The 25373-nt window shown below is 36.7% G+C and overlaps 1 protein-coding gene across 1 annotated transcript; it reads right to left on the minus strand.

Moving 5' to 3' along the window:
- On the minus strand, nucleotides 1-25026 carry HNRNPLL (heterogeneous nuclear ribonucleoprotein L like). Its single transcript, XM_063301936.1, has 13 exons — nucleotides 24665-25026; nucleotides 20040-20158; nucleotides 18677-18914; nucleotides 13902-13987; nucleotides 12777-12873; nucleotides 12618-12690; nucleotides 7815-7886; nucleotides 4867-5084; nucleotides 3823-3944; nucleotides 3161-3362; nucleotides 2402-2459; nucleotides 2073-2171; nucleotides 1-746 (listed from the first exon to the last, which is right to left on the minus strand). Exons 1-13 carry the CDS (start codon nucleotides 24842-24844, stop codon nucleotides 691-693), a joined length of 1620 nt encoding a protein of 539 aa, XP_063158006.1. The 5' UTR covers nucleotides 24845-25026; the 3' UTR covers nucleotides 1-690.
- Between the last annotated feature and the right edge of the window lie 347 nt (nucleotides 25027-25373).

Here is a 25373-nt window from a genome sequence, read left to right on the forward strand (position 1 = left end):
TTGTTATTCAGATTTGAGACTTTATTATTTTTGCAATAGTTTCCAGGCCAGGGTTAGCAATAAGGACATCATGCTAATATAAATGAAAATAATTCTGAAAAGACAATATTTAAAAATAAGTTTCCTTCCATTCTGCAAAAAGGGTATTAATTTTTTCTTGTGAAATTCCTTTTTAAAAATCATATATTACATTACTAAAAATCAGTATGTGTAATTTGGAAAGGATTTATGCATGTAATTTTGCCTTAGAATTGTTGCGACACATACAATTTATAATTACTAATAGTAACCATGAATTTTACAACTAATATCCAAAAATAATAAACCTTTTTGCCACTTAAACCAAAATGAAAAATAACCACTATAAATGGAATGGTACATTTTACTATGGTATGGAAAATAGTTTACAGTTTAAATCTGTATACAATTGATTTGCACACACTACCTGCAAGGCAGTCAAACCCTGTAGATTACACGGGTTAATACGTACTACATTATACACTGGTATACCTACTTTTTTGAGGCAAAAAGGAAACATTTGGCATTTAAACACATTCATGTATTATAAAACAAATGAACCAGTTAAACTGAGACAAGGAAACTGGGAAAATATTTTAGAGCCTATGAACCACATATCATCTCACATTTGTAAATAAAGGCAAAAGGAGTTCTTAACATGCTGTCTTTTGTCTAGAGATGGGAAGAAGTAGAGAAGCAAAGCTTCAAGGTATATGGGTTAGAGCCATCTGTAAAATGCAAAAGGAAACTCAAGAGTTAGAAAAAATACTAAGGGTTTTATTCTTTAAAGCAGTCTGCTAGATTAAGAAATTATATATTTAAACTAACGTGATACAAATTGAAACCCACTGATCTTTATAAAACATGAAAGCTTCAACTCTACTTCATAGATGGAAAATAGCAAACTACTTTGAGCTAATTTTCCATAAAACCAGTTTTAGAGAAATATGGCATTTTATTTTACTTTGTAGAGAACAAGTTACTTGCATTTTCTCACAACTACATTTTTGTCACAGAAGTATCACATTAATACAATATTCAAAGTGCAGTATCTTCCTGCTGGGAAAGTACAGTATTTTGGTTTGCAAATAAAATCACCAATGCTACTAGGACTGCGGCATGGAGTGGATCAGTTTACTTCTAACTCTTAGTTACGAAGTCTTCCAAATGGACAATGTCACAGATTTAAACTGTGGGTCCCAACTCCTTAGGGGGCTGTGACCAAATCAGAGTGGAGTCACAACTGTGGGAGAGCTTGTCTACCCAAAGCTGGATCACTGTCTGGACAAGCTGGCTTGCCCAAGTATGACTAACAGCAAGTCCAGGTCTGACACCTTACACAGGCCAAGCAGATCACTGGCAGCATTTGCTCCTGCTCTGCCTGGGCAGCCAATAGTTGCAAGGTTCTATCAATGTTTGGTTTGATATATAGATTAAAATGGAATTAGTAAAAATAAATAGTATATCTACTTTTTTGCTCAACTGTAACCCAATTGAATTTTTTTTCTGGGGGTGGGGGGCATGCAAAATTAATTCACTATTTACATCACCAAGTTTGAGAGTCCTTGAACTATATCATAGAATTGGGAGATTATTCTTTCCCAGTCAAGATAATCCTTTAGTACACAGGAGCAAAATTAGATGCTTGTCTCTGCTTTAGATTCAGATGTAACTGTAAGTATCTTTATCATAATTGCTAATATTATCTTTATCATAATTGCTAAAACAAATTTCTCTAGCTGCTAGTTATTTAACATGCTTCCTTAACTGTTTTAAAAGATAGCTTTTAAAGTACGATGAAGATTTGTAGGATTGTTTTCCAAGTGTAAGCACACAGTTGAAACCATGTGTGTCTATAGAGAAAAACCTTTGACCACAACAGAACAAACATACAACTATTTCAAACAAATAGATTAAAATGCAGTAGGCCCAATGGCATTATGGATATTAATTTCTGCAAATTATACTTCCCAGCCCAAGGTTACCTAATCAGTAACAAGCAACAACATCCCCAACAAAACATGATATGAAGATTATTTCAGTGTGATACTTACTAGGCACTCTTATCTGGTAGTGATTGAGTACTGTAAGAGCTTCCACTGCATCTGTCTTGCATTCCCATTCCAAGAGACCAGAAAGTGTTTTAGCTGAAGCTGCCAAAACAAGAGTTAAAATGTTTTGCTTTATTTTACCCCTCCAGAATCATTTGCCTAGGTTTTCTTTAAAGAATTAAAAAAATGTAAATAAGAGTTCTGTCGTATCACATTAAAGGAATATTTAATCCAACAATAGCCAAAAAAACTGCCCATGAGAACCCCATAAGCAGCCACAATCATGGCTAATATCCACTGAGAGTCTTCTCCTTCAAGTAATATTTACTTACGTTTTGGATCAAATACTTTATATTTGATAAAAGATAGGACTTCATGATCATCACACAACTGTTAACAATAAGAAAACAAAAATACGGTTGCTTAGCAGCAAATCTCAACGCTAGATCAGTTCACAGGTACATCATTATGAGGTACTCCATAAATATGGTTGCCCTAGATTAAGATAGCACATATTGAATTATTAGAATGCAGCAGGGTAAAAATCTAATAAATTAATAATAAATACAGGTAGTCCTCGCTTAACGACCATTCATACAGTGACCATTTGAAGTTATGGTGGTGCTGAATGAATGGTACCTATGCCCGGTCCTGAAATTCTGGTCCTAATTATTGTCATAACCTGAGGACTACCTGTAATGACTGGGCAAAATGAGGGAAGAAAAGTGCTTCATCATTATAGGAGATCAGGGTGGTAAGTTTGCCTTCAGCTACACTTTGTTGTAGACCTATTTTACACTATTTCATAGTGATTACACATAAATCAGTGGACAAAACGTTCATTTTGTCTTACTGCTTGCTTTTAAAAAACAACATATTCTACTTGAGACAAGTGAAAGATTGTAGAATTTGAACATCAGCTGAGCTTGACTATTTCTACACTAGAAATTAAAGCATAATCCAGCAATCCCTATGATGATGTATATAGGCTTTACAGCACCATGGCAATGATGGGTGTTCTGTGTTCATAAATTAATGAAGAATGAGATTTTGTACCTGGATTACACTTTAAAGCCATGATCCATTCTTACCTTTACAAAGGTCTCTTCAGTCACACATAGGGGCACATTATAATAATGCAACACACAAGAAGGTGGTTGGATGATGTTCTTGGATGCTTGGCCAGCACTGGTAAAACGATTGTTTTTGCTCATTGCAAAGTCTTTATAACTGCTTGTCCCATCTTCCAGCTCAAATATTTGACTAGGAACAACTGAATGTTGTTTGGATACACTGCAATTAAAGCATAGGCTTAAGAAAATTCCCCTCCGCATTCAAAAATACTTAGAAATTTTTATTTCATTAGCCTATAAAGTTTAGTTATAATCTAATATAATCTAATTGATAGATTAACCTAGCAATTATTGCAGTAAAATATTAGTTTATCTAATTACTGGGGAAGGTCAGTGAAATAGGTAAGTATTTATAAATCAAAATCTGGACTATGTATTATTTTCCTCCAAAACGTCAGCAGCCATTTTATCAGGGGTGCCTTTACATTTAATTCAAAGGCAAATCAATTAACACACTGAATCAGTTACCTTCATATTGATGCAAAGAGTCAATGCCATTTTGGAAATGCACAAAAAGGGTTTTCCCCAAACTAAATTAAATTTTCTATATCATATAGATTTACCACATTTTATCTTATATTGGTATTTATATTAAAATAAAAATTGTGACATACACTTACCAAACATTTAGTCTCTTTCCAAATAATTTGACATTATTGAGATGTGTGACTGCTCTTTCAACAGCATATTCATCACCCATTTCCACTAGAGCTGTGCCAGGGATAGTCTTCATAAATTTCACCTGTAATATTTAAAATTAGAAATAATTCAATTTAATAAATGATGGGACATTTTTTCAGTTTCAGCTGGAAGATACATAACAATGGCTTGTCTTCAGAGGTGTTTACTGTTCTTTTAAAAAGTCATACACAATCTTCTTCAGGCAAAAGGCTGCATTTGAACTTTTGGTGGTCTACTGAAGGTTATATTAAAAAACTGAGTGAGGTCAGTTAAAAAAATGTTTCAACTTTAGGGTTTTAATAAAATTACTTCCATTATCTATATATGACTAAAACTCTCATTGTGTTTATCTCCATCTGTTTCTACCCTCAAGTTAGCCCAAAAGGTGCATTATACCACAACAGTTTTTGAAAAGGTACCTAAAATCTGCTAACTCAAAGGAGTAAAACATCTGGGACCCATTACTCCTGTGAAATTTCCACAATATTCAGACCAGTTTTATTCGCAAAGTTGTGGTTGTTGCAGCATCCCCATCGTCACGTGATTGTGATTTCTGACGCTCCCTGCCAGCTTCCCACAAGCAAAGTCAATGGGGAAGCTGGCAGGAAGAAGTCGCTTTTTTGTCCACCCAAGGTCATTCTGCTTATCTGTTTAGGTAAGTAAATACTGACTTATTATTGAAGTTTGTTTGCTACTACAATTATTTTTCTATTTATGATATATACTCTTCTTAGATGATCATAGGACTGTCCAGCACTGGGGTAAAAAAAAATGGTAAGCCTAAAATTTCATGTTCATTCTGGTCATATCAGACTGCACTACCTTTCTTTCAAAGGATGACCCAACAGGTCACAGGGTTGTCTAGTACTGTAATAAAATTACAATTCAGCAAACAGTATTCAGAGGCCACACTTCAGGCTTTGGTGGAATTGAAGAAAACGAATTTCTGCTTTACAGTAACATTGCCTAGACGTTTAGTTTACCTTTTCAATATTTCCATACAAGCAGAACAAGTTGAAGACTCTTGAGCAATTCATCTTCTGCTGGTGTAAACCGCTGACCATGACAACAGATCCTGAGGGGTTTCCTCCATGCATGTAAGATGAGGAGGCTTGGGGAAGTGGATAAGCAACAAGCTCTGGAGTATCCCGAGACGCCATTCGATACCGGCTTGGTAAAGGTAACAGAGGACCATGTGATCCTAAAGAAAAAAATTACTCTCTAGTTAATATATTTAGAATATTTAAGTGTACAATGGATCAATTAAGTATACCATTAAAAAAATAACCACAGCAACATTATCTTATTTAGTGATGTTTCACTAAATAATAAAACTCAGTTTTAAATAGTATAAAGTAAAACTCGCAGCTTTGATTTGGTTCTTAGAACCTCTTTAATATAGCAATCTTGTGAAGTTCAAGATGTTTCTAAGCAGTCTTCTGGTGGGGACCAATGGTGAATTGAGCTAGTTTTTCCATTGTCTGTGGACTGACCTGTCAGTGCAGCATTTTTCTTGGGCTCAGGCAGGGTTCCTTGGAGCCTAGAAGCATTCTCTGGATTAAGGAGAACCCCAGAAATCACCCCATGTGCTCTCCAGATAGCTGGTCACAGCCAGAAGACTGCAAAATGGCATTTTGCAATCAAGTGGTAAGCAATTAGCTGGGAGGCAGGGCTGTCATCTCCTTCCCAAGCCACGCTGAAGCTGAAAACGGACCTTAAAGCTGTCTACCCCATTTCTACAGCACTAAGTTCCTTCTGTTTCATTGTTACCAAAGAGAGGCTTTTTACAACAAAGGAACATGGAATCTCTTGGTGATTCTCATTATTTTTGAAAATTATTAATTTGGTGATTTGGATTTTTATATTTAATTTGTAATGTTGAGATTTAAACAATTTTGCTTTTTTATTGTTGCTTTTTTATTAAAGTGATTTTTGAGGAATATAAAACTTTTTCTTCCTCGTTGAATTCACTGATTGGCGTTCCAATCTATTTGCTTTCACTTTCCCGTGGGAATGCTGTTTGTTATTTTCATTTTCCTGATTGGTCAGAGAGAGAGAGAAAGAACACTCTCTCCAGCCTTTTTATCTCAGCCAGAAATAAAAAGGCTGGAGAAGAGTGTTCAGTCAGTGTTAATGGACTTTACCTTCCTGAGGCACTAGAGGGTGCCAAGCTATGTGGAGAAATATGGAGGAAATTAATCTGATATTTAAAGATCTATACAATGCAGTTATCCAAGTCCTGGAGCATTTTTCAGAATTTGTGGAGTCCAAATTGTCACAAGAATCAAGAGAAATTGATAAAGCTGAAAATTATCCTAAGAATAAAGTGGCTTCTTCAAGAAAAAGGTGAGAATTGCTGACTTGCATTTAAATAATCAAGGGAAAACTGAGTTGTAGAAAGTTGAAGATAGATTGTGTTGCCACCACACCATGATCAAGAAAGGGAATTAAGTTCCAGAAGCTGGAAGAGTTGGGAAGAATATTTGAACTTTTTAAAGCAGTTTGTAAAATTTGAAATTGACAAGAAAGCTCTGTGCATAACACTGAGATATGTAAATGCCTTGGTTTACTTTGAAATGGGACAACTGTCTAAATATGTCTATCAGGACAGCCTCTTAAAGGTTTGGATAAATGGTTATGTTGTTTGGAAAATCCTTACATTTTTGGTAAATGTTTAGGTTATTGTTTAAATGTGCTTATCAGGACAGTTTTTTAAGGGTTTAGATAAATACTTATGCTGTTTGGAGAATTCTTATATTTTTGGTTAAAGGGTATTAACAATGTTAATTTTTTGTTATTATATAATAGTAATAAGAAGTTGGTAGATTATTTTTAGTTTAAATGCTTTGCTTTACTTTGATAATTGCTTAAATTTGTTTGTTGATCAGTATATAATTTTTTTGTTAGTTTAGTTGGCAGATAGGACCAAATTATACTGAAGGATAGTGTTTGTTAGTATATTAGGTTTTAAATTATGTTTGAAGGGTTTTTTATGTTTTTTTACTGGGAGGGTAAACTTGTTTTAGAAGGGAATGTTATAATGAGAATTTAAATGCTGTATAGAAATAATGCTTACTATAATATGAACTGGAGTAAGAGATAGATATTGATTTACAGTATGTATATCTTTGTTGTAGAAAGTCATTTTGTAGTAGTTTGTTTTGTGTTTTTTCATACCTTTTTAGTTTTGTCCTTTTTTCTTTGTAGGCTTATTTGTTTCAATCTTTTGAGTTTTTATGTATATCTTGAAATGTTTTTAATAAAGCTGTTATAAAAAAAAAGATGTTTCTAAGCAGATTAGAATTGGAAGCGTCACTTCTAATACAATGGCAAATCTTACCTTTCTTGTGAACCAAACTAGCAATTTATGCCAATTACTAATACATTTTAGTTTTCAAGGCTGTTACAAAAGACATTGATCTATCAAAACAGAACTCTAGTAGGAGAACATTATTATTAATTTATGTAAAGTAATGCATTTTCTCCAATCCAAATGCTCACAAGGAGCAGCACATCTTGAAAAAATTCTGAGATCACAAACCACAAGATTCAAACAGGTAATCAGTCTACTTTAACTATCTACTTTAACTTTCCTAATAGTGTTCCATTGTGATAAAATGTGCAACTACAAGAATTGTGGTGGCTTTTAGAAAAATGGAAGTTAAAAAACAATGAACATCAACCCAAAAACCCTGGTAACTGGCTATAATTTATGGATAAAAACATAAGCCAGGGAGCTGTAACAAACTGAAAGCCAGCATACTGAACAACTGCTTTAACCTAAAAACTAGGATTACCCCTTCTATGGAGCAGTGAAAGCCATTTTTTTCATGTACAGGATACAGATAATGGCAGAGACAGGTGTGTTTTCAGTATAAATCCCCAGAGGTTTATGGATAATTTTTATGGAATTACCTTGAAATGAACTTACCATAGCCATCGTGTCTAAATGATGAAGGATGTTCTCCCAAAATAGCTTGCCTCTGACGGCCTTTCCCTCTGTCTAAAGAATAAAAGAGCATTAGTTTTTTTAAACAAACTCTCTCTCAAAGATATTGGAATTTATTTTTTGATTAAGAACTTAACAGCAACTCTGCTAGATCTGATCACAGGTCCACCAGTCAAATATTCTATTTCCAACAGTGTGGTTAAACAGATATTTTTAAGGTTCTACTTTTGGGTATTTTGGTCAGATATTTAAACTGACTTGCTCTAATACAAAAATACAGTTGTAGGACACCAGAATTATTGTTGATATTAAAACTGCACTTGGAGAGATTTGACATTTTATACCTAAGAAAAATGAACAGGTGTCTTAACAGTACAATTACTCTCATAAAAATCAAGCTGTAAATGCAGTACTTTCGAAGGACAGTACCTGAATCACACTATTAGCTTCAACAGCAACATATTTTCAAAGTGGGCTTCTTTCAAGAAGTTTCAGCATAATCCAACAACAACCTGTATTACATGGTTTCATAATCAGTTAACAGAGAGTACCATATTTTTTTTAACATACATCAATAGCTATTAATGGGAAAGCGCTGAGAAGACTATACATTGCTACGCTATTATTATACAATCTATGTTATAGTGCCAATAAAAATTGAACTTTTAACAATGAAAAGTTTTCAGCAAATTTCATTTTATACAAGAATATAAAGTTAACCAAGGGGTCAACACTACTGGATGACAGCAGCAACCAATAAACATATACTGCAAGTGCTCTGGCAAATGGCATTTATCATTAACGTTCACTGTTTATTACATAATTTGAAGTGCCAATATCTTAACTGATTGCTGAGCTGTGAGAAATAAGAAACATCCACCAAAGGTAGTATTTATTTCAATGGGAAAAATAAACATGTGCTTATACCTATCCCACTATAATCAGCAGGAATTGAAAAGAACTCAGCTTTGATAATGAACAAAAATTTAAAAGTTTGTTTTCAAAATCCACTATTTTGTTAGGGCAACATATTGAAAATGAAAGCATTAGATAAAGAACTTAAGTGGGGTTTTCAGAACAGAAGTGAGGAAAAGTACTTTTGTATATCGACTATAAATCTTTTACATGGATATTACTTTCACTTATTTCAGCAAAAGATTAAGTATGAAACAATGAAAATGCCTCATAATAATATCCAGATTAATTTTAGACTGATACTGAGATACTGATATGAGCCAGTTTGGTATAGCGGTTAAGGCATCAGGCTAGAAACCAGGAGACCTTGAGTTCTAGTTCCATCTTAGACACAAAGCCACCTTGGGCCAGTCACTCTCTCTCAGCCCTAGGAAGGAGGCAAGGGCAAACCACTTCTGAAAAACCTTGTCAAGAAAATTGCAGGGACTAGTCCAGGCAATTGCCAGGAGTCAACACTGACTTGAAGGCCAAAAAAAAAAAAAAAAATTGTTCATGACCATTGCAAGAAATCTAGTTGTTAAGACCAAGACACTTGAAAACGTTTCGTATAATACCATTAATTATTCTCATGGATATCATATAGTGAAAATGGAAACAGATTCAGAACTAAAAAAAAAAAAAGTACAGCAAGTCATAAGACCTGATTTGAAAAAAGGTGGGCTAAACTAACTACAGGATATATTGGTAAACAGGTTTAAAAATATTATAAATAATGTTATCATTGTACAATTAAACAGAGCATGGCAAAAAAATTTTCTGTTATTATAGATATATTTTTAATTGCTTGGCTTAGATGTAACTGCATCTACCACCAACATTGTCTTCTTGCATATTTAGTTTTTAAAAATTATCCTCCCTCAGAGATGCTACAATGGATTCTGTACAGAACTGAGCAGGAGTTAGATTGATGACTTCTAAGATCCCTTCCAACTCTATGACTCTATGTTTTTATAAAACACAGCAATAAAAATTACATCATCCTTCCTATTAAAACATACACAAGATTTTAAGTTCATGCTAAAGCTGTAGGAAAACCATTTGGGGAATTTAAAAATAATTTCTGACCAACAATTGAAGAGGAAATATTTTTTTAAAAAGTCGGTTTAAAGAAAAATGAAGATGCTACCTCCCCTGATAGGCATGTAGACATTAATAAGAAACGATATAGAGGAAAATGCCATCTGCAGGTACATTATTATATTATTTGTCTGGTGCCTATTTCAGTGTGAACACTCACTATAAAGTATGCATAGGTACAACTGCTCTATTCTCCATTTCTGTATTTTACACTATATTGAAGTGTTAACAATTAACATGCTAAAGTAATTTACAGAACAGTTAAAGGATCTATGTACAATACAACTGACAGATTTCAGCTAGCACATTTATATTAGATTCCTGAATATAATGCTGTTATACAATACCCTTGCTGAAAAAAGGAAAACCAAGCTTGAATGGTCAGTTCCAATATTCAAAATTATTCCATTATCTTAATGTAAAAAATAAAGTCTCCAAGTTGAGCTTGACTTCTGGTGACTTCATGAACATGCACATGTAGCTTTCTTGGTAACAACATGAAAGTGGTTTCTTGTCACATTCTGGTTTTTTTTTTTCCAAATTTGCAGCTTAGTCTAGACTGAGAAGTCTCCTAACACACTACTAACCCAGCCAAGCTGCTTAGCTTCAAAGCCTAGACAAGGTTAGCCAGGTATCACCAGAGAATTGTAAGCCTAAAAAAAATCTGGATATTTCTGAAAAAAGGCCAAGATACCAATGTAACAAAACATACCATAATTAATATAGCTAAAAGCATTGGCTGGGAAGAGGAGAGGTATAGAAAGTAACCTGTTGCCGAGACACTTTTGTCAGGCCTCTCCTGAGAGAGTATTAAGAAGCTCAATGAGTACTGCTTCATCAGTGATTTTCCAAACTGATGAAGTTACCCACTCCTTGTCAATTGGTAAGTTGTTTCATTAAAATTGCTACACAGAGCACTTTCATTAAACTGTTAATCATCAGAACCAAAAGCCATAACAGCCTGTCTACAGAAAATATGGTGGTTTCTTTTCTACTACTACTTGAAAGTAATGCTTCATAGTAGTAAAAACAGCTTTTATTCCTGTCTGGGAATAGGAATCACCTCAACTAGAGTTCAAGAAAAAGCAATTATGTGGGCGTATTTAAAAAACAAACTGCACATGTTCAAAGATATTTCTGAAAAATACAAGTACAAACAGGAATCTCAGTACTACATAAGGAAATCCATTCTTGAAAACTGAAATTATGTTAAAAAACAGTTAAAATAAGATGTGGGACCTACTACTCAAAGAAAAGTCAAATGTCACAATAAACATTGTCAAATATTTGATACATCTGTGTTGTTTTCCTTCAAGGAAAGTTTTCTCATTTCCCACAGTTTCATTTACCAGGTCAGGACATAGTTCCTAAACAGAATCTGAACTGAATGTGTGAACTTAGATCTACATAGTTATCAGCCAGTTTGAAACAAAGTTTAAGTTAACCATAAGCATTGTGGTTGAATAATCTGCTAACCAATAGCATAGCCCCCTTATTAACTTTTTACAAATACTTAATTCTTCATTCCAAAGCCTACATATTAATAGTACATTTCACAATCAAAGCACTATCTATAAAATCCAACCTTTGGATAATAGTTAATAGGCAAGTCAAGGCCTAATATTAATAGTACATTTTCACAGTCAAAGCAATATCTATAAAATCCAACCTGTGGTAATAGTTAAAAAAGTCAAATCTTGTTTCATGTTCAAAATTTGCTAAATACTCTACCTTGATAAGTTTCCCAACTTCATGTTATTAATGCCTAGATTTTCAAAAAGTATATACAGCAAATTATACATGTCATTAGAAATTACAGAGAAGAATTACAGAAGTCAGACTACATAAGAATTGTTTTACACTTCCATGCATTTTTTTTTTTACTGATGCAAACAATGTCTCCGCTAAGCTTTGCAGTTAAAAAAAGAATGAAATATACTTTGTGTAAAATAGTGAAACCTGAGGAACTTGCCTGACAGGTTGCTGCAAAATTTCAATTAATCTTTAAGTAGGTATGATACTTTAGACAACATTTACACTGGAAAACCTAACTTTTGTCTTACATACAAACCAAAACAATTACCACAATGTACAGGAGAGAAACAAGACTTTGAATCTTCCATAATATGTTGTTTTGTTCTAGGGATATAAGACTGGAACCATATGCAAGCTGATTATAATGGGTACAGTCTACCATGGTATTCATGCCATGAAATCAGAAGTATTGTAAATATCCTTCTTGACATGCTTGTGGTGATGATGCATGCAGTATGCAGTCAAGGTGAATTGCAAGTCTGAGATTTTTCAGAGGGCCATTTGATGATGTCGATGTGGTGCATGATGAAGTGTAGAGTCAGCCTGCTGGAGTCCTCTATCCTTCTTAATGCCTTGTCCACCATATGGGAAAATTCCTTTCCATGGAGAAGCAGTGTGCAAGTTTGTAGTTTGTAAGGAAAAGTCTGCATCAGTGTCCTCTCCTCCAAAGAGTGAGAGCTGCTTGGAGAAATGCAAATCCTTGTACTGCAAACATGCTTGCATGTATGGGTTCCTTGTTGAACTAAATAATTCAGTATACCACCAGGGGGCACTAATGTTCAAAGTTATTCTTTTCCAGGATTACAAAGCTTTAACAAAAGTTCCAACAGTAATATTTGGCTTGAAATGACTACTGCATTAAAGAAACTATCTGCATGTGTATACGTATTTGGTAGATACAATTACCCAAACACTTACCTCGTCTGCCCAGATATGGCTTAGTATAATCCCAACTATCATTGTCATTTCGAATAACATTAAGTCGAGTTGGCTGTTAAGATACAAACAAAACAGTGAATTTTAACCATTGCTTTTTCTCTGGAAGAATAGAGAGGCTTAAGAAGGTATGAACTTTACCCTTGCGTATTCAATTTTTAATGTACAGCATCCTGCATATATATCCGCTCCATTGAGTGCAGCTTTTGCCTTCTGAGCACAAAGAACTGATTCAAACATAAGGCATGTTAAGGATTTTTAGTTAACCTTTAAAAAAAACAATAAAGCAGTTACAAGATACTTTAGACAGGAACTTTGTAACTGTGCTAGAAATCACTCGGGGGCTATTTAACGGATGTATTGATAACAGTAGGTCTAAATTTACTGGTAGATCTCTGGGTCTACAGAAGGTTGCCAGGGTTAAAAAAATCTCAATTGTTATCAATACCAAGAACAAAATTATTCTTCTCTCAGCCTACATTATACTGCTAGAGGAGGAAGTTTGGGCTTGTTTTCTTTTGTCTCTCTGTGAATAGATTAAGAGCTCCGTTCAGTGCTCCACATTTCAGAATTAAAATTCTTTGTATTTTAAATGTATGTTTTTTTACACTTACCTTTGATTAGTAGATTTTTAAATTCTAGAAAAAATTCTAAGCAAACCCCATATTCCTAAAGTCCTCTCTTCCCTATTTTATACATAAGAAAACATCTATTTCTAATTTATTCATGAACAATTTTGATACACTAGGAGACCAATTTGTGAAAAGTCACTGTCACTCTTCTAAGTTTAATTTTATGCATTATTTTTTCTTAAGTTATAAGAGTATTTCTACTTCTACAAAGTTTGCATGCATCTTGATCTCATTGCTGGTAGGTATCAAAATAAAACTGTTCTATAGGGCATTCAAGGAATAATTTATAGCTGTTATTTGCATTGGGGCTGGCGCTATGGTTATTATATTATTGTTTTATTGGTTGCTGTTTTATTTTCTTTAATATTTGGATTTTATGTTTTGGTTTCACTTGTCTATAAACTACCATGAGTTGATCTAGTTCAGTGCTATACTAATATAAATACAAATACAGAATAAGCAAACAAGTAAATAAACTTTCTGGTAAGTTCCTGTGCTGCAGCGTAACAATACGGAATTAAAATTGAGTAATGAAACATCTGCAAACAACCAAGCTCAGAGAGCACCAAGGACTCTACAGTTCAACCATGAACTACCTATATTCTCTTCTGTTGGAAGAGTAATAAAAGGATATTCAACCATGGCTTGTATTCCATTTCTCTTGAATATGACAATACGTTGTACTTTCCCAACTGGATTGCAAACTGTATACAAGACATCCTACAAAATAGAACAACTGTTCAAGTTTTGTCTGACAACATTATTCAAAATCTTAACAAATGACATTTTAAAATATATTACAAATGTTAAAAAAACCATTCAGAAAGAAAATTAATACCAAAATACTGTAAAGCAATTTTTAAAAGTTAGTTTAAATTTGGTTTCTCTATACATACTTCCTTCAGCAAAAGATCGTTACCTTGTCGTGGTGCTGGAGCTTGAGCACCTCAATGATGCCATGAGCTAAACCATGAAGGGCCACCCAAGACGGGAAGGTCATGACAGAGAGGTCAGACTAAACGCGATCCCTGGGGAAGGTAATGGCAACCCACCCCAGTATTCTTGCCGTGAAAACTAAATGGATCAGTACAACCAGAGATAGGTCGGTATACCATCGGAAGATGAGACTCCCAAGTTGGAAGATGGTCAAAATGCTACTGGGGAGGAACAGAGGATGAGTTCAACTAGCCCCAGACGTGATGACGCAGCTAGCTCAAAGCCGAAAGGACGGCTAGCGGCCGACGGTGCTGGTGGTGAACGGCGAATCCGATGTTCTAAGGATCAACACACCACTGGAACCTGGAATGTAAGATCTATGAGCCAGGGCAAATTGGATGTGGTTATTGGTGAGATGTCAAGATTAAAGATAGACATTTTGGGCATCAGTGAACTGAAATGGACTGGAATGGGCCACTTCACATCAGATGACCACAAGATCTACTACTGTGGACAAGAAGACCACAGAAGAAATGGAGAAGCCTTCATAATTGATAGTAAAGTGGCTAAAGCAGTGCTTGGATACAATCCAAAAAATGACAGAATGATCTCAATTCGAATTCAGGGCAAGCCATCTAACATCACAGTGATCCAAATATACGCCCCAACCACAGATGCTGAGGTAGAGCAGTTCTATGACGATCTGCTGAAGTAGCTGAAGTAGAGCAGTTCTATGACGATCTGCAGCACCTCCTGGACAACACGCCTAAAAGAGACGTTATTTTCATCATAGGAGACTGGAATGCTAAGGTGGGCAATCAAATGACACCTGGAATTACAGGTAAGCATGGCCTGGGAGAACAAAACGAAGCAGGACATAGGCTGATAGAATTTTGCCAAGACAACTCACTCTGCATAACAAACGCTCTCTTCCAACAACCTAAGAGAAGGCTTTATACATGGACTTCACCAGATGGACAACACCGAAATCAGATTGACTACATCCTTTGCAGCCAAAGGTGGCGGACATCTATACAGTTGGTAAAAACAAGACCTGGAGCTGACTGTAGTTCCGATCACGAACTTCTTATTGCACAATTTAGGATCAGACTAGAGATTAGGGAAGACCCACAGATCAGCTAGATATGAGCTGACTAATATTCCTAAGGAATATGCAGTGGAGGTGAAGAATAGATTTAAGGGACTGGACTTAGTAGATAGGGTCCTGGAAAAACTATGGACAGAAGTTCACAACATTGTTCAGGAGGTGGCAACAAAATACATCCCAAAGAAAGAGAAAACCAAGAATGCAAAATGGCTGTCTGCTGAGACACTAGAAGTAGCCCAAGAAAGAAGGAAAGCAAAAGGCAACAGCGATAGGGGGAGATATGCCCAATTAAATGCAAAATTCCAGAGGTTAGCCAGAAGAGACAAGGAATTATTTTTAAACAAGCAACATGCGGAAGTGTAAGAAGAAGATAGAATGGGAAGGACAAGAGACCCGTATAGGAAGCATAACAATATCGGGGATAGCTTTGACGGTGTGGTCAGTGAGCTAGAGCCAGACATCCTGAAGAGTGAGGTTGAATGGGCCTTAAGAAGCATTGCTAATAACAAGGCAGCAGGAGACGACGGCATCCCAGCTGAACTGTTCAACATCTTGCAAGATGATGCTGTCAAGGTAATGCATGCTATATGCCAGCAAATTTGGAAAACACAAGAATGGCCATCAGACTGGAAAAAATCAACTTATATCCCCATACCAAAAAAGGGAAACACTAAAGAATGTTCAAACTATCAAACAGTGGCACTCATTTCACATGCCAGTAAGGTATTGCCCAAGGTCCTGCAAGGTAGACTTCAGCAATTCATGGAGCGAGAATTGCCAGATGTACAAGCTGGGTTTAGAAAAGGCAGAGGAACTAGGGACCAAATTGCCAATATCCTCTAGATAATGGAAAAAGCCAGGGAGTTTCAGAAAAACATCTATGTCTGTTTTATTGACTATTCTAAAGCTTTTGACTGTGTGGACCATAACAAATTGTGCCAAGTTCTTAGCGGTATGGGGATACCAAGTCATCTTGTCTGCCTCCTGAAGAATCTGTATAACGACCAAGTAGCAACAGTAAGAACAGACCACAGAACAATGGACTGGTTTAAGATTGGGAAAGGAGTGCGGCGGGGTTGTATACTCTCACCCTACCTATTCAACTTGTACACAGAACACATCATGTGACATGCTGGGCTTGAGGAATCCAAGGCTGGGGTTAAAATCTCTGGAAGAAACATTAACAATCTCAGATATGCAGATGATACCACTTTGATGGCTGAAAGTGAAGAGGAACTGAGGAGCCTTATGATGAAGGTGAAAGAAGAAAGTGCAAAAGCTGGCTTGCAGCTAAACCTCAAAAAAACCAAGATTATGGCAACCAGCTTGATTGATAACTGGCAAATAGAGGGAGAAAACGTAGAAGCAGTGAAAGACTTTGTATTTCTAGGTGTGAAGATTACTGCAGATGCTGACTGCAGTCAGGAAATCAGAAGACGCTTAATCCTTGGGAGAAGAGCAATGACAAATCTCGATAAAATAGTTAAGAGCAGAGACATCACACTGACAACAAAGGTCCACAGAGTTAAAGCAATGGTTTTGTCCTGATTACCAGGAAACACACTGAGACGAGGACTTGGTCTCTAATATTTATTAGTAGTACTTAACAAGAATCCTAACAAACTGAGAAGGCGTGGGAAAACCCAGCCATATAAACCCCAAAGGTTAAGGCGGTCCCGATCTGTGTCTCTTTGAATGGCTGAACAGTTCCTCAGTGCTACGCATGCGCTTGACAGTCTGGGTGGGAGCCCCCTGCTCGCCATCCTTACTCATGACAGGTTTTCCCAGTAGCAACATATGGCTGCAAGAGCTGGACCATAAGGAAGGCTGAGAGAAGGAAGATAGATGCTTTTGAACTGTGGTGTTGGAGGAAAATTCTGAGAGTGCCTTGGACTGCAAGAAGATCAAACCAGTCCATCCTCCAGGAAATAAAGCCAGATTGCTCACTTGAGGGAATATTAAAGGCAAAACTGAAATACTTTGGCCACATAATGAGAAGACAGGACACCCTGGAGAAGATGCTGATGCTAGGGAGAGTGGAGGGTAAAAGGAAGAGGGGCCGACCAAGGGCAAGATGAATAGATGATATTCTAGAGGTGACGGACTCGTCCCTGGGGGAGCTGGGGGTGGTGATGACCGACAGGAAGCTCTGGTGTGGGCTGGTCCATTAAGTCACGAAGAGTCAGAAACGACTGAATGAATAAACAACAAAATACATACTTCAAACATTTCCCATACTGTACTGATAAGTTCGCAAAAGTTAGTATGCCCAATATTTGCACCATTTATAGAGTGAAACAGAACAAAATGTAATGCAAGTAATTAATTCCCAAGCCCAAATTATGCTGAAAAAAGTTGAACTTATCTGTTACAACTCTATCACTATACATTTGGGCATGGATTATGGGATCAAAGAGATTACAGGACTGTCTTTGGAAAAGCTACAAGATCTAAGTGGCAATAGGTTGAAATAATGCGTATTTGTGCATATTGTCATGAGGAATTGAACTCAACTCAAACTAAACAGAACTCTGCTGCCAAAAACAGACTGTCTTGGCTTTCCTGGAAATCTCTCCACAACTGCCCCCAGTTATAAATTATTATTTACATAATGCAGATGTGTCCTTCAACTTACACAAGAGATCTATGGATGGTAGTTATGCTTTTTAAATAATATTAAAATAGGTTTACATAATAAATATAGGTGGTTTTTCATGCACATGCTTCCTATATAGAAATGCAGTTATCTATTGATTTATGGAACTTATATACTGATTCAATCATAACAGGCAATGAGTCCAGTAATGAGAAGGAAAATAAGACAAAATGAAAAACAGCATTCCATATTAACCCTATGTTAAATATTTACTTTTATATCATTTAAGTTGGATTTTGGTAGAGAAAAATAATTTCTGTTTAATTACATAAAGTTAAAACCATTTGAGATTCATTAAGGCTTTTAAAGTTAGAAGGCAGAATCTCAAAAATAACAATAACAAAAAACAGGAAATGAAATCTGAATATAGAAAAGTGTAAGATACTGAGAACGCTAATAAAAACACATATTGTGAGATGCTGTTAAACAGGAAGTTATTTAATCACTAGCTTTTTTCCTATAAGTTGCTATCCATTTCTGTTGAATGAGACCATACTTTCCTAGTTTCACAGAACAAATTTTACTGAAAAGGGAACATGTGCATATATACGAGGATGCTTTCACATTCGTTATAAGCCAGAAGCAGTGCTCTGAGATCCTACTAGTGTTAAAAGTAGATAGGGAGGAGCACGTTTGCCACAGGCAAGTGTCGTATAGGAAAATATGATGCGCTAAGGTAATTGAAGTTTATGTTGTAAAATAGACATACCACAGTAATTGGATATAGAGGATTCTGAATTGATAACAGCAGAACTTTGTTCCCACCAGATGGATCATCTGTGTTTCCTGGACGAGTTATTCTTTTGCTTGTAGAGTAATTGAAAAATGCTTGCTGTCCTGCTATGTATACTGGCTCATCTGCTGCAAATGTAACACACTTTTTGGCACTTTCAATATCCTCAAATTCTACCAAAGCTTGGCGTTTAAATGGCATCATCATCACATAACTACAGGAAAAAAGCAGCAAAATAATTAATTAGCTATTGTAATTTAATTTTAAAGATTAAGCTAAATCAAGACTTATATAACTTAATATAAAAATTCTTACTGCCAAATGCACAAAAAAGGCAATTTCATTTCTTAAAAGTCAATGACAACTTTAAGTCTTAAGCATAATGCAAACTATTACATTTAATTCAAACTATGTCTTTCAAATAATTCTAACTATAAATAGCCTATTAAAATCTTGATGAATGGATAAAAACGATTTCATATGTTACTGTTTCAAATTAACTGCTGTGAAACACAGTTTTAAAAAATCAACAGTACGTATAAAACAGGTCTAAATTACTTCATACAGTTTGTCATGGAACATTTTTCACTAGTCTGACAATGTCTGCATGTGTCTGGGGGCAAGGACCAGGAAACATGAATCAGACTGGCTCAGTTTGAACACTCAAAATATGACGAGTCCTCCTATATAGTAAAGGTAAAGGTTTCCCTTGACATTAAGTCCAGTCGTGTCCGACTCTAGGGGGCAGTGCTCATCTCCGTTTCAAAGCCGAAGAGCCGGTGTTTGTCCGTAGACACTTCCGTGGTCATGTGGCCAGCATGACAGTCACAGAACGCCGTTACCTGCCCGCCGAAGCGGTACCTATTCATCTACTCACATTTGCATGTTTTCAAACTGCTAGGTTGGCAGGAGCTGGGACTAGCAACGGGAGCTCACCCCGTCATGCGGATTCGAACCGCCGACCTTCCGATCGGCAAGCTCAGCAGCTCAGCGGTTTAACCTGCAGCGCCGCCGCATATATACCTTCTTCTTTATTCAAGTTAGAAAAACAATTCATTAGATTGCAAACTCCACAGCTTTCCATTTTATCCAAACATGCCTTGATATCGTAGATTGCTTAGAAGTAATTAATCATAGCTTCATCATTCAAATCTAATGAAAATATATTGGCCTAGTTTGTACATAATGTTAAGCCACAATGTGAACTTTTTTTAACAGCCTGAGATAAGAACTAGATCATTTCAACAAACCACTAAAAACTGTCTTAGCTTTTTATGTGACTTCAGCCACAGCAAAATGCAGTTTCCCTTCAAAACTTTTTAAAAATCATTAAACCTACCATATGGTCCCAAATTTTTCAAGAGCTTCCACAAGGTCCGCCTCCACAACTAACTCACACAGACCACGGACATGGACAACAGGAGAAACAGAAACTTTGTGATGACTGCCTCCTGCATCCTAAAAAAAAAGCAACCATTATAAATTTATTTTTATTTTTTAAATATTACTTTAACAAATATAATATTGTGAATGATAAAGTGACAAGCTACATTCATATTTAACCTCACCTATTTATAATCTAAACATAAAATTTACTTGCTGTTATAAAAGTAAATTTTTGGCTAGCTTAGAAGTTGGATACCTTAAGACTTGGCTTTTCCATGAGTATTGGGAGTTCTAAATGTCCTTGTGAATATTAACAAGAAAACAAACGAACGAACGAACGAATGAATGAATGATTGATTGATTGGAACTTTCATATTTTGAGGTACAGCATCATTTACTCTATAAACTCATTATAAAGTAGTAAGTGCTAGGTAAGGATTTTTTTCCCCAACAGAATATAGCTTACATGATTTCTCCACAAAAATACCTTGGCCTGTAATAACTTGAGAGAGATACAGATTCACGCAGAACCGCTTTGCTTTGTTGTCTCATTGCATGAGCAAGTCTGAAAACCACAGTTAACTTATATATTTATAATCCAAACTAGAAACTATGGTTATTGACTTAACAAACCATGGTATGAAAGCTAATTTTAAACCACAACTTCCTATTCTGGCTAATTTTAGGTTGTTATATTACTTTTTCAGTTCGGTGGTTACAGTTAATTATAGACTGCTTTACATATTACTTGGAGGGAAGAACAAAGTGTACCAGACACAGGAAATTAATACATTCTAACTGCCAGAATACAGCCAGTACCTAAGCAGATAACTCAATCCATTCAAGGATAAAAAAAAATACACCTCTATGCATTTCTTATTCAAAGAGATAATCTGTAAAGAATTTATATTTACAATACAGATACTCCTCAACTTGTGATCACAATTGGGACTGGAATTTCCATTGCTAAGCGAGGTGGTTGTAAGTTAGTCATGCCTGATTTTACGACCTTTTTGCCACAGTTGTTAAGTGAATCACTGTGGTCAATAAGCAAATCACCATAGTCATTAAGTGAATCTGTCTTCACCCATTGACTTTGCTTGTCAGATGCTGGCTGAGAAGATTGCAAATGGCAATCATGTGACCCCAGAATGCTGCAACCATTGTTAAGTGCGAGTCGGTTGCCAAGCACCTGAATTTTGATCACATGACCACAGTGCCACTGTGATGGTTGTTAAGTCACTTTTTCTGGCACTATCATAACTTCGAATGGTCACTAAATGAATGGTCATAAGTTGAGGACTACCTGTAGTGTCATCTTCACTAACTTAAATTATTGCTGCCTGGAGGTCTATCATAGAAAATAAAACAGATGGATTTATTTCACTGTAATAGAGCATTTTCTACTTTTATGAAACGATGCATTTATAAAATTAATAATCAAGATGTTATTAGAGGTTTAATCGGACAAAGTACTCATCATATATAAAATTAAATACAAGTTAGCAGATAACTATCTTTAGGATAGAAGTATTTATGGACCCAACTCTTAAGATAATAGTTTTCAGAACATTTTTCTTCCTTAAAATCTATAATGTGGGAGAAGTTATATTTGTTTAAAATATGTACAACATTCCAAGCCAAGAAATAATGTTGAATTAGTTTGAGGTTTGTCCTCTCAAACTAGAAATTTTAGCTCAGATGATATACTAAATAAACCATGGATGGAACTATTTTAGTAGCTGCATTTGCTCAACAAGAGGAGCTAATGGGGATAATGCTTATTTGTAGATAAGCCATATTATACTGTACTATAAAATGATATATTCATTTTAATAATAATCAACCTTTTTAATCAAAATTCTTCAAATTATTTGTAAATTACACCTTTCATTTCTATCAACTAACTTACACAGTAAAACAATTTCACACATGTAAGAGATTTATTTACACCAACAGGTTTATGTTCTCACACAATGCTCTATTTATTACAAATGCTTGCCTAATTATACAGTGTTTGCAGGATGGACAAGACAGCATTATTTTTGATTATGTATAGAATTCTGCAGTTAACATATGCCTGTCATACTGTTACAGTTTCTTAACCATAAAAATATTGTACAACAATATTAAAACTTACCTAGTGATTTGTCCTATTCTGATATTGCTTGAGGATATACAAATACTCTGGGATTGTATGATTCAGGCTACTGTTTTGAAAACATGTATCCAGTAAGAAGGCCCTTTCTGACAGTGAGGCATTTAAATGCATTCCCTATCCCAGTGATGGCAAACCTGACACACGTGTCAAAGGTGACATGCCATGTTTTGGGTGACACACCAGCGTTCACCAACACCAGACAACCGCCACACCCTGGGAAGCCACAGTCACCCCAGTCCAATCCTAGCTGCAGCCAACTTTGCCACTTCCAAGACCCCTGATGCCCTGCCCTCCACCACCCCAGCTCACCTTGCTGTCTTCTTGCTCCCTTTTGCACAAAGCTGATTCCAGGAGTGAAGGGACGTGCTTTTGCTGGTTTCGTGCAAAGCCAGTTACAATTTGCAAGTGGATTCTCCAGGAACCGGCTTTGCATGAAGGGGCAATAACTGTATGTATGTATGTATATAATAAATGAATATGTAAATAATTGTTTCTCTTTTGTTCAGGGGGGAGGTGTGACATGCCAGGAGAATCAAGTTAGGCATTTTCTGAAAGTTTGACACGCCAAGACCAAAAGGTTCGCCATCACTGCCCTATCCTGTCCTCAGCTTCTGAGAATCTCTCCTTAGGCTGGCTTGTTCTTCTTGCTGATAAGTTTTCCATAAACAAGCTAAGGACAACATACAAAGCATTAACTCCTGAAATTCTTTCTAGAACCTATACTAGCAGTGGCCATAAACACTGGATTTGCTTCTGAATGATAAAGTAACATGTTGCATACACATTTCCCCTCTTTCCTTGTGCTGTACCTGTATATGAGAGTACTAGGAAATACAAGATAGGCTGAATGTTCTGCTCTGGATCACATATCCAAGACACCGGGGGGGGGGGGGGATTCTGAGAAACCATCCAGCTGTCCCTCCCATAGCAATGGACTGGAAGGATTTTTTCCAGGTTCTTTTTCAGCAGCCCCAGGACAGATCTGGACCATTTTCAAACCAGATCTTTCTCTTGCTGGCTTCTCTCCACACATCAAGTTGGATCCTGTTTTACTCTGTTTCTGTCTAGTTAACTCTGTTGATGTACAGAATTTCAAGATCCTTTCTGCTAGGTTAAAAACTGTAAAAATGAAATGCGATGAATTCTGTAGTTCTTGACATGATATGGTGACCATGTTGTGAGAACCCAAGCTAATGGTAGTTTCAATCAGTAAAGCATGGATAAATGAACCATATGTCAGAATGATGCGCAGGACAAACCTATTCTGGGACCTAGGCTTAGGCAGAATGAATAGACTGCAAAATATTTTGAAGTTAAAATGCCTAATTTGAGTCTGAAACAGCCAGTCTGATCTTGGAGAATTCTAATGTGATTCCAATTACTTCAAGAGTTTACCAAGGTCAAATCAGCCCCATTCTGAGATTGAAACATCTGTTTCTGGGTTCAGATTACTTCTAATACTGTATGGTAAGAACAGTATGAGTACAATGTATTTTGAATCTGAATTCTTCTGCACAGCCACAGTTATACCTAATCTGAGCCACTGACTTGAATGTATCTACTGTAAGCAGTATTATAACTGCTTTATTTATGAGTACATACAGACAAAACAAATATATTCTCTATACAACACTGCAGGACTCCTTAGAAAAAGATGAAAAACACCAGACTACTGCAAAATGTTCTTGTCCTAACCTATCATTCTCCCATCCCACTTACCACAAGGGTACAGAATCCCACAATCCCAGCACAAAGCTTAGTTACCTCAGAGAGAAAACTGAAAATATGACTCTACTAACATGAAAGGACTGCAAGTCATCAGCTTCCAGTTCACAACCCTCCTCGCTTTTTGAGGCGAATGAGGGAAGGAAAATAAACATGGTAGAATATGATATACTGTAATCCAAAATTAGTTGACAGAACAAAGAAAAACCATCTTCCATCTCCTTCAAATTTGATTGAAAGTGGTAATAAATATTTTATTTGTGTATAATGCAAGTTCCCAGTTTGAGGGAAGGGGCCAAAAGAGTGAAAAGGATTTAGATAGGCTCAGCTTGTGAATCTAAATAGCCTAAGGATAATTTGGAAAGGAAGCCTCTCTGGCCTTCTCAAAAATCAAAATGGAATATACTTCAGACTTCCATCGACAATACACGCCTTATCAGGGGGGGAAAAGAAAGCTAGGCTATCTTTTCCTTAAAAAACAAAACCTAGTCCTTTCCAGATACGTTAAATCCCAGTCCAGGCCATCCAGAGACTCTTCAACCACTACCACCACCACTCTCCCCCTTCTTGGGGCGGAGAGACCCCGAGGCGGCACCGGAGTAAACCCGTCTTGGCCGGCTGCCTGTTCTCCTATGCCCAACCCGTGAGCGACAGGAATATAAAGGACGGTGCGCCGCGCCCGCTCTCCTTACCCCTCCGGAAAAGCCCCCCGCGCGAGGGGCGGCCTTTTCCCGGCGGCTCTCCCCCTCCTCTGCCCCATATTCGATCTCTCCCTCTTCGGCGGCGGCGCTGGGTTTCAGCCGTTTGGCCTGGCTCTCGTACGCGCCTTCCTCCTCCTCCTCATATTGCTCCCCAGAGGACGGGGAAGACATGGCGGCAGCTTTGGTGAAGGGATGCGTGTGCAGGGCGCTCAGCTGGCGTGCGAAAGAAAAAAAAAAGGCGAAAAGGTCAGTTAAGGCCTGCCGGGAAGATACTCCCGCACGAGACAGGACAAGACCAGACTGTAGCGTCGCGCGTTCACACACACAAATAGAAGCATCGCGGAGGGGGAACCGGCGAAGGCCCCACCTCAAGATAGGGCCGATTCTCAGGTTCCACGTCGTGATTGGCTGGAAGGAAAGCTTCTCAGAAGCACCTCAATAAGCCAGTGGAGACTTGGAACGCTTGTCACGCTCAGAAGGTAAAGACCTGCCCATTTTTTCTATGTAGGTTCTGTTTTGCGACTCCGACCCGGCTAAATAGGGATCCGTTTAAGGAAAACGCGGTTGGGCATGCTGTTGCCGTCGCCCCCTCCCTTTTTTTTTTTAAGGGAAATGTAATGTGGCTTTGCCAAATAGGCGGGGCTGGAGCAATAAGAGGATTTGTTTTTCAGGCCCTCAGAAAGGTCATTTGGAAGTCAAG

This window comes from Candoia aspera, chromosome 1 (genome assembly GCF_035149785.1).
Source record: "Candoia aspera isolate rCanAsp1 chromosome 1, rCanAsp1.hap2, whole genome shotgun sequence".
NCBI classification, from domain to species: domain Eukaryota; kingdom Metazoa; phylum Chordata; class Lepidosauria; order Squamata; family Boidae; genus Candoia; species Candoia aspera.

What these genes read in the sequence shown, in the direction of transcription:
- HNRNPLL (XM_063301936.1), bottom strand. Translation starts at nt 24,844, where the DNA reads ATGTCTTCCCCGTCCTCTGGGGAGCAATATGAGGAGGAGGAGGAAGGC. An exon ending in TAAAAATTGAATACGCAAGG is followed by an intron (nt 12,691 to 12,776) that starts GTAAAGTTCATA and finishes GTATCTTAACAG; the next exon opens with CCAACTCGACTTAATGTTAT. An exon ending in TGTATGGAAATATTGAAAAG is followed by an intron (nt 3,945 to 4,866) that starts GTAAACTAAACG and finishes TAAATATTACAG; the next exon opens with GTGAAATTTATGAAGACTAT.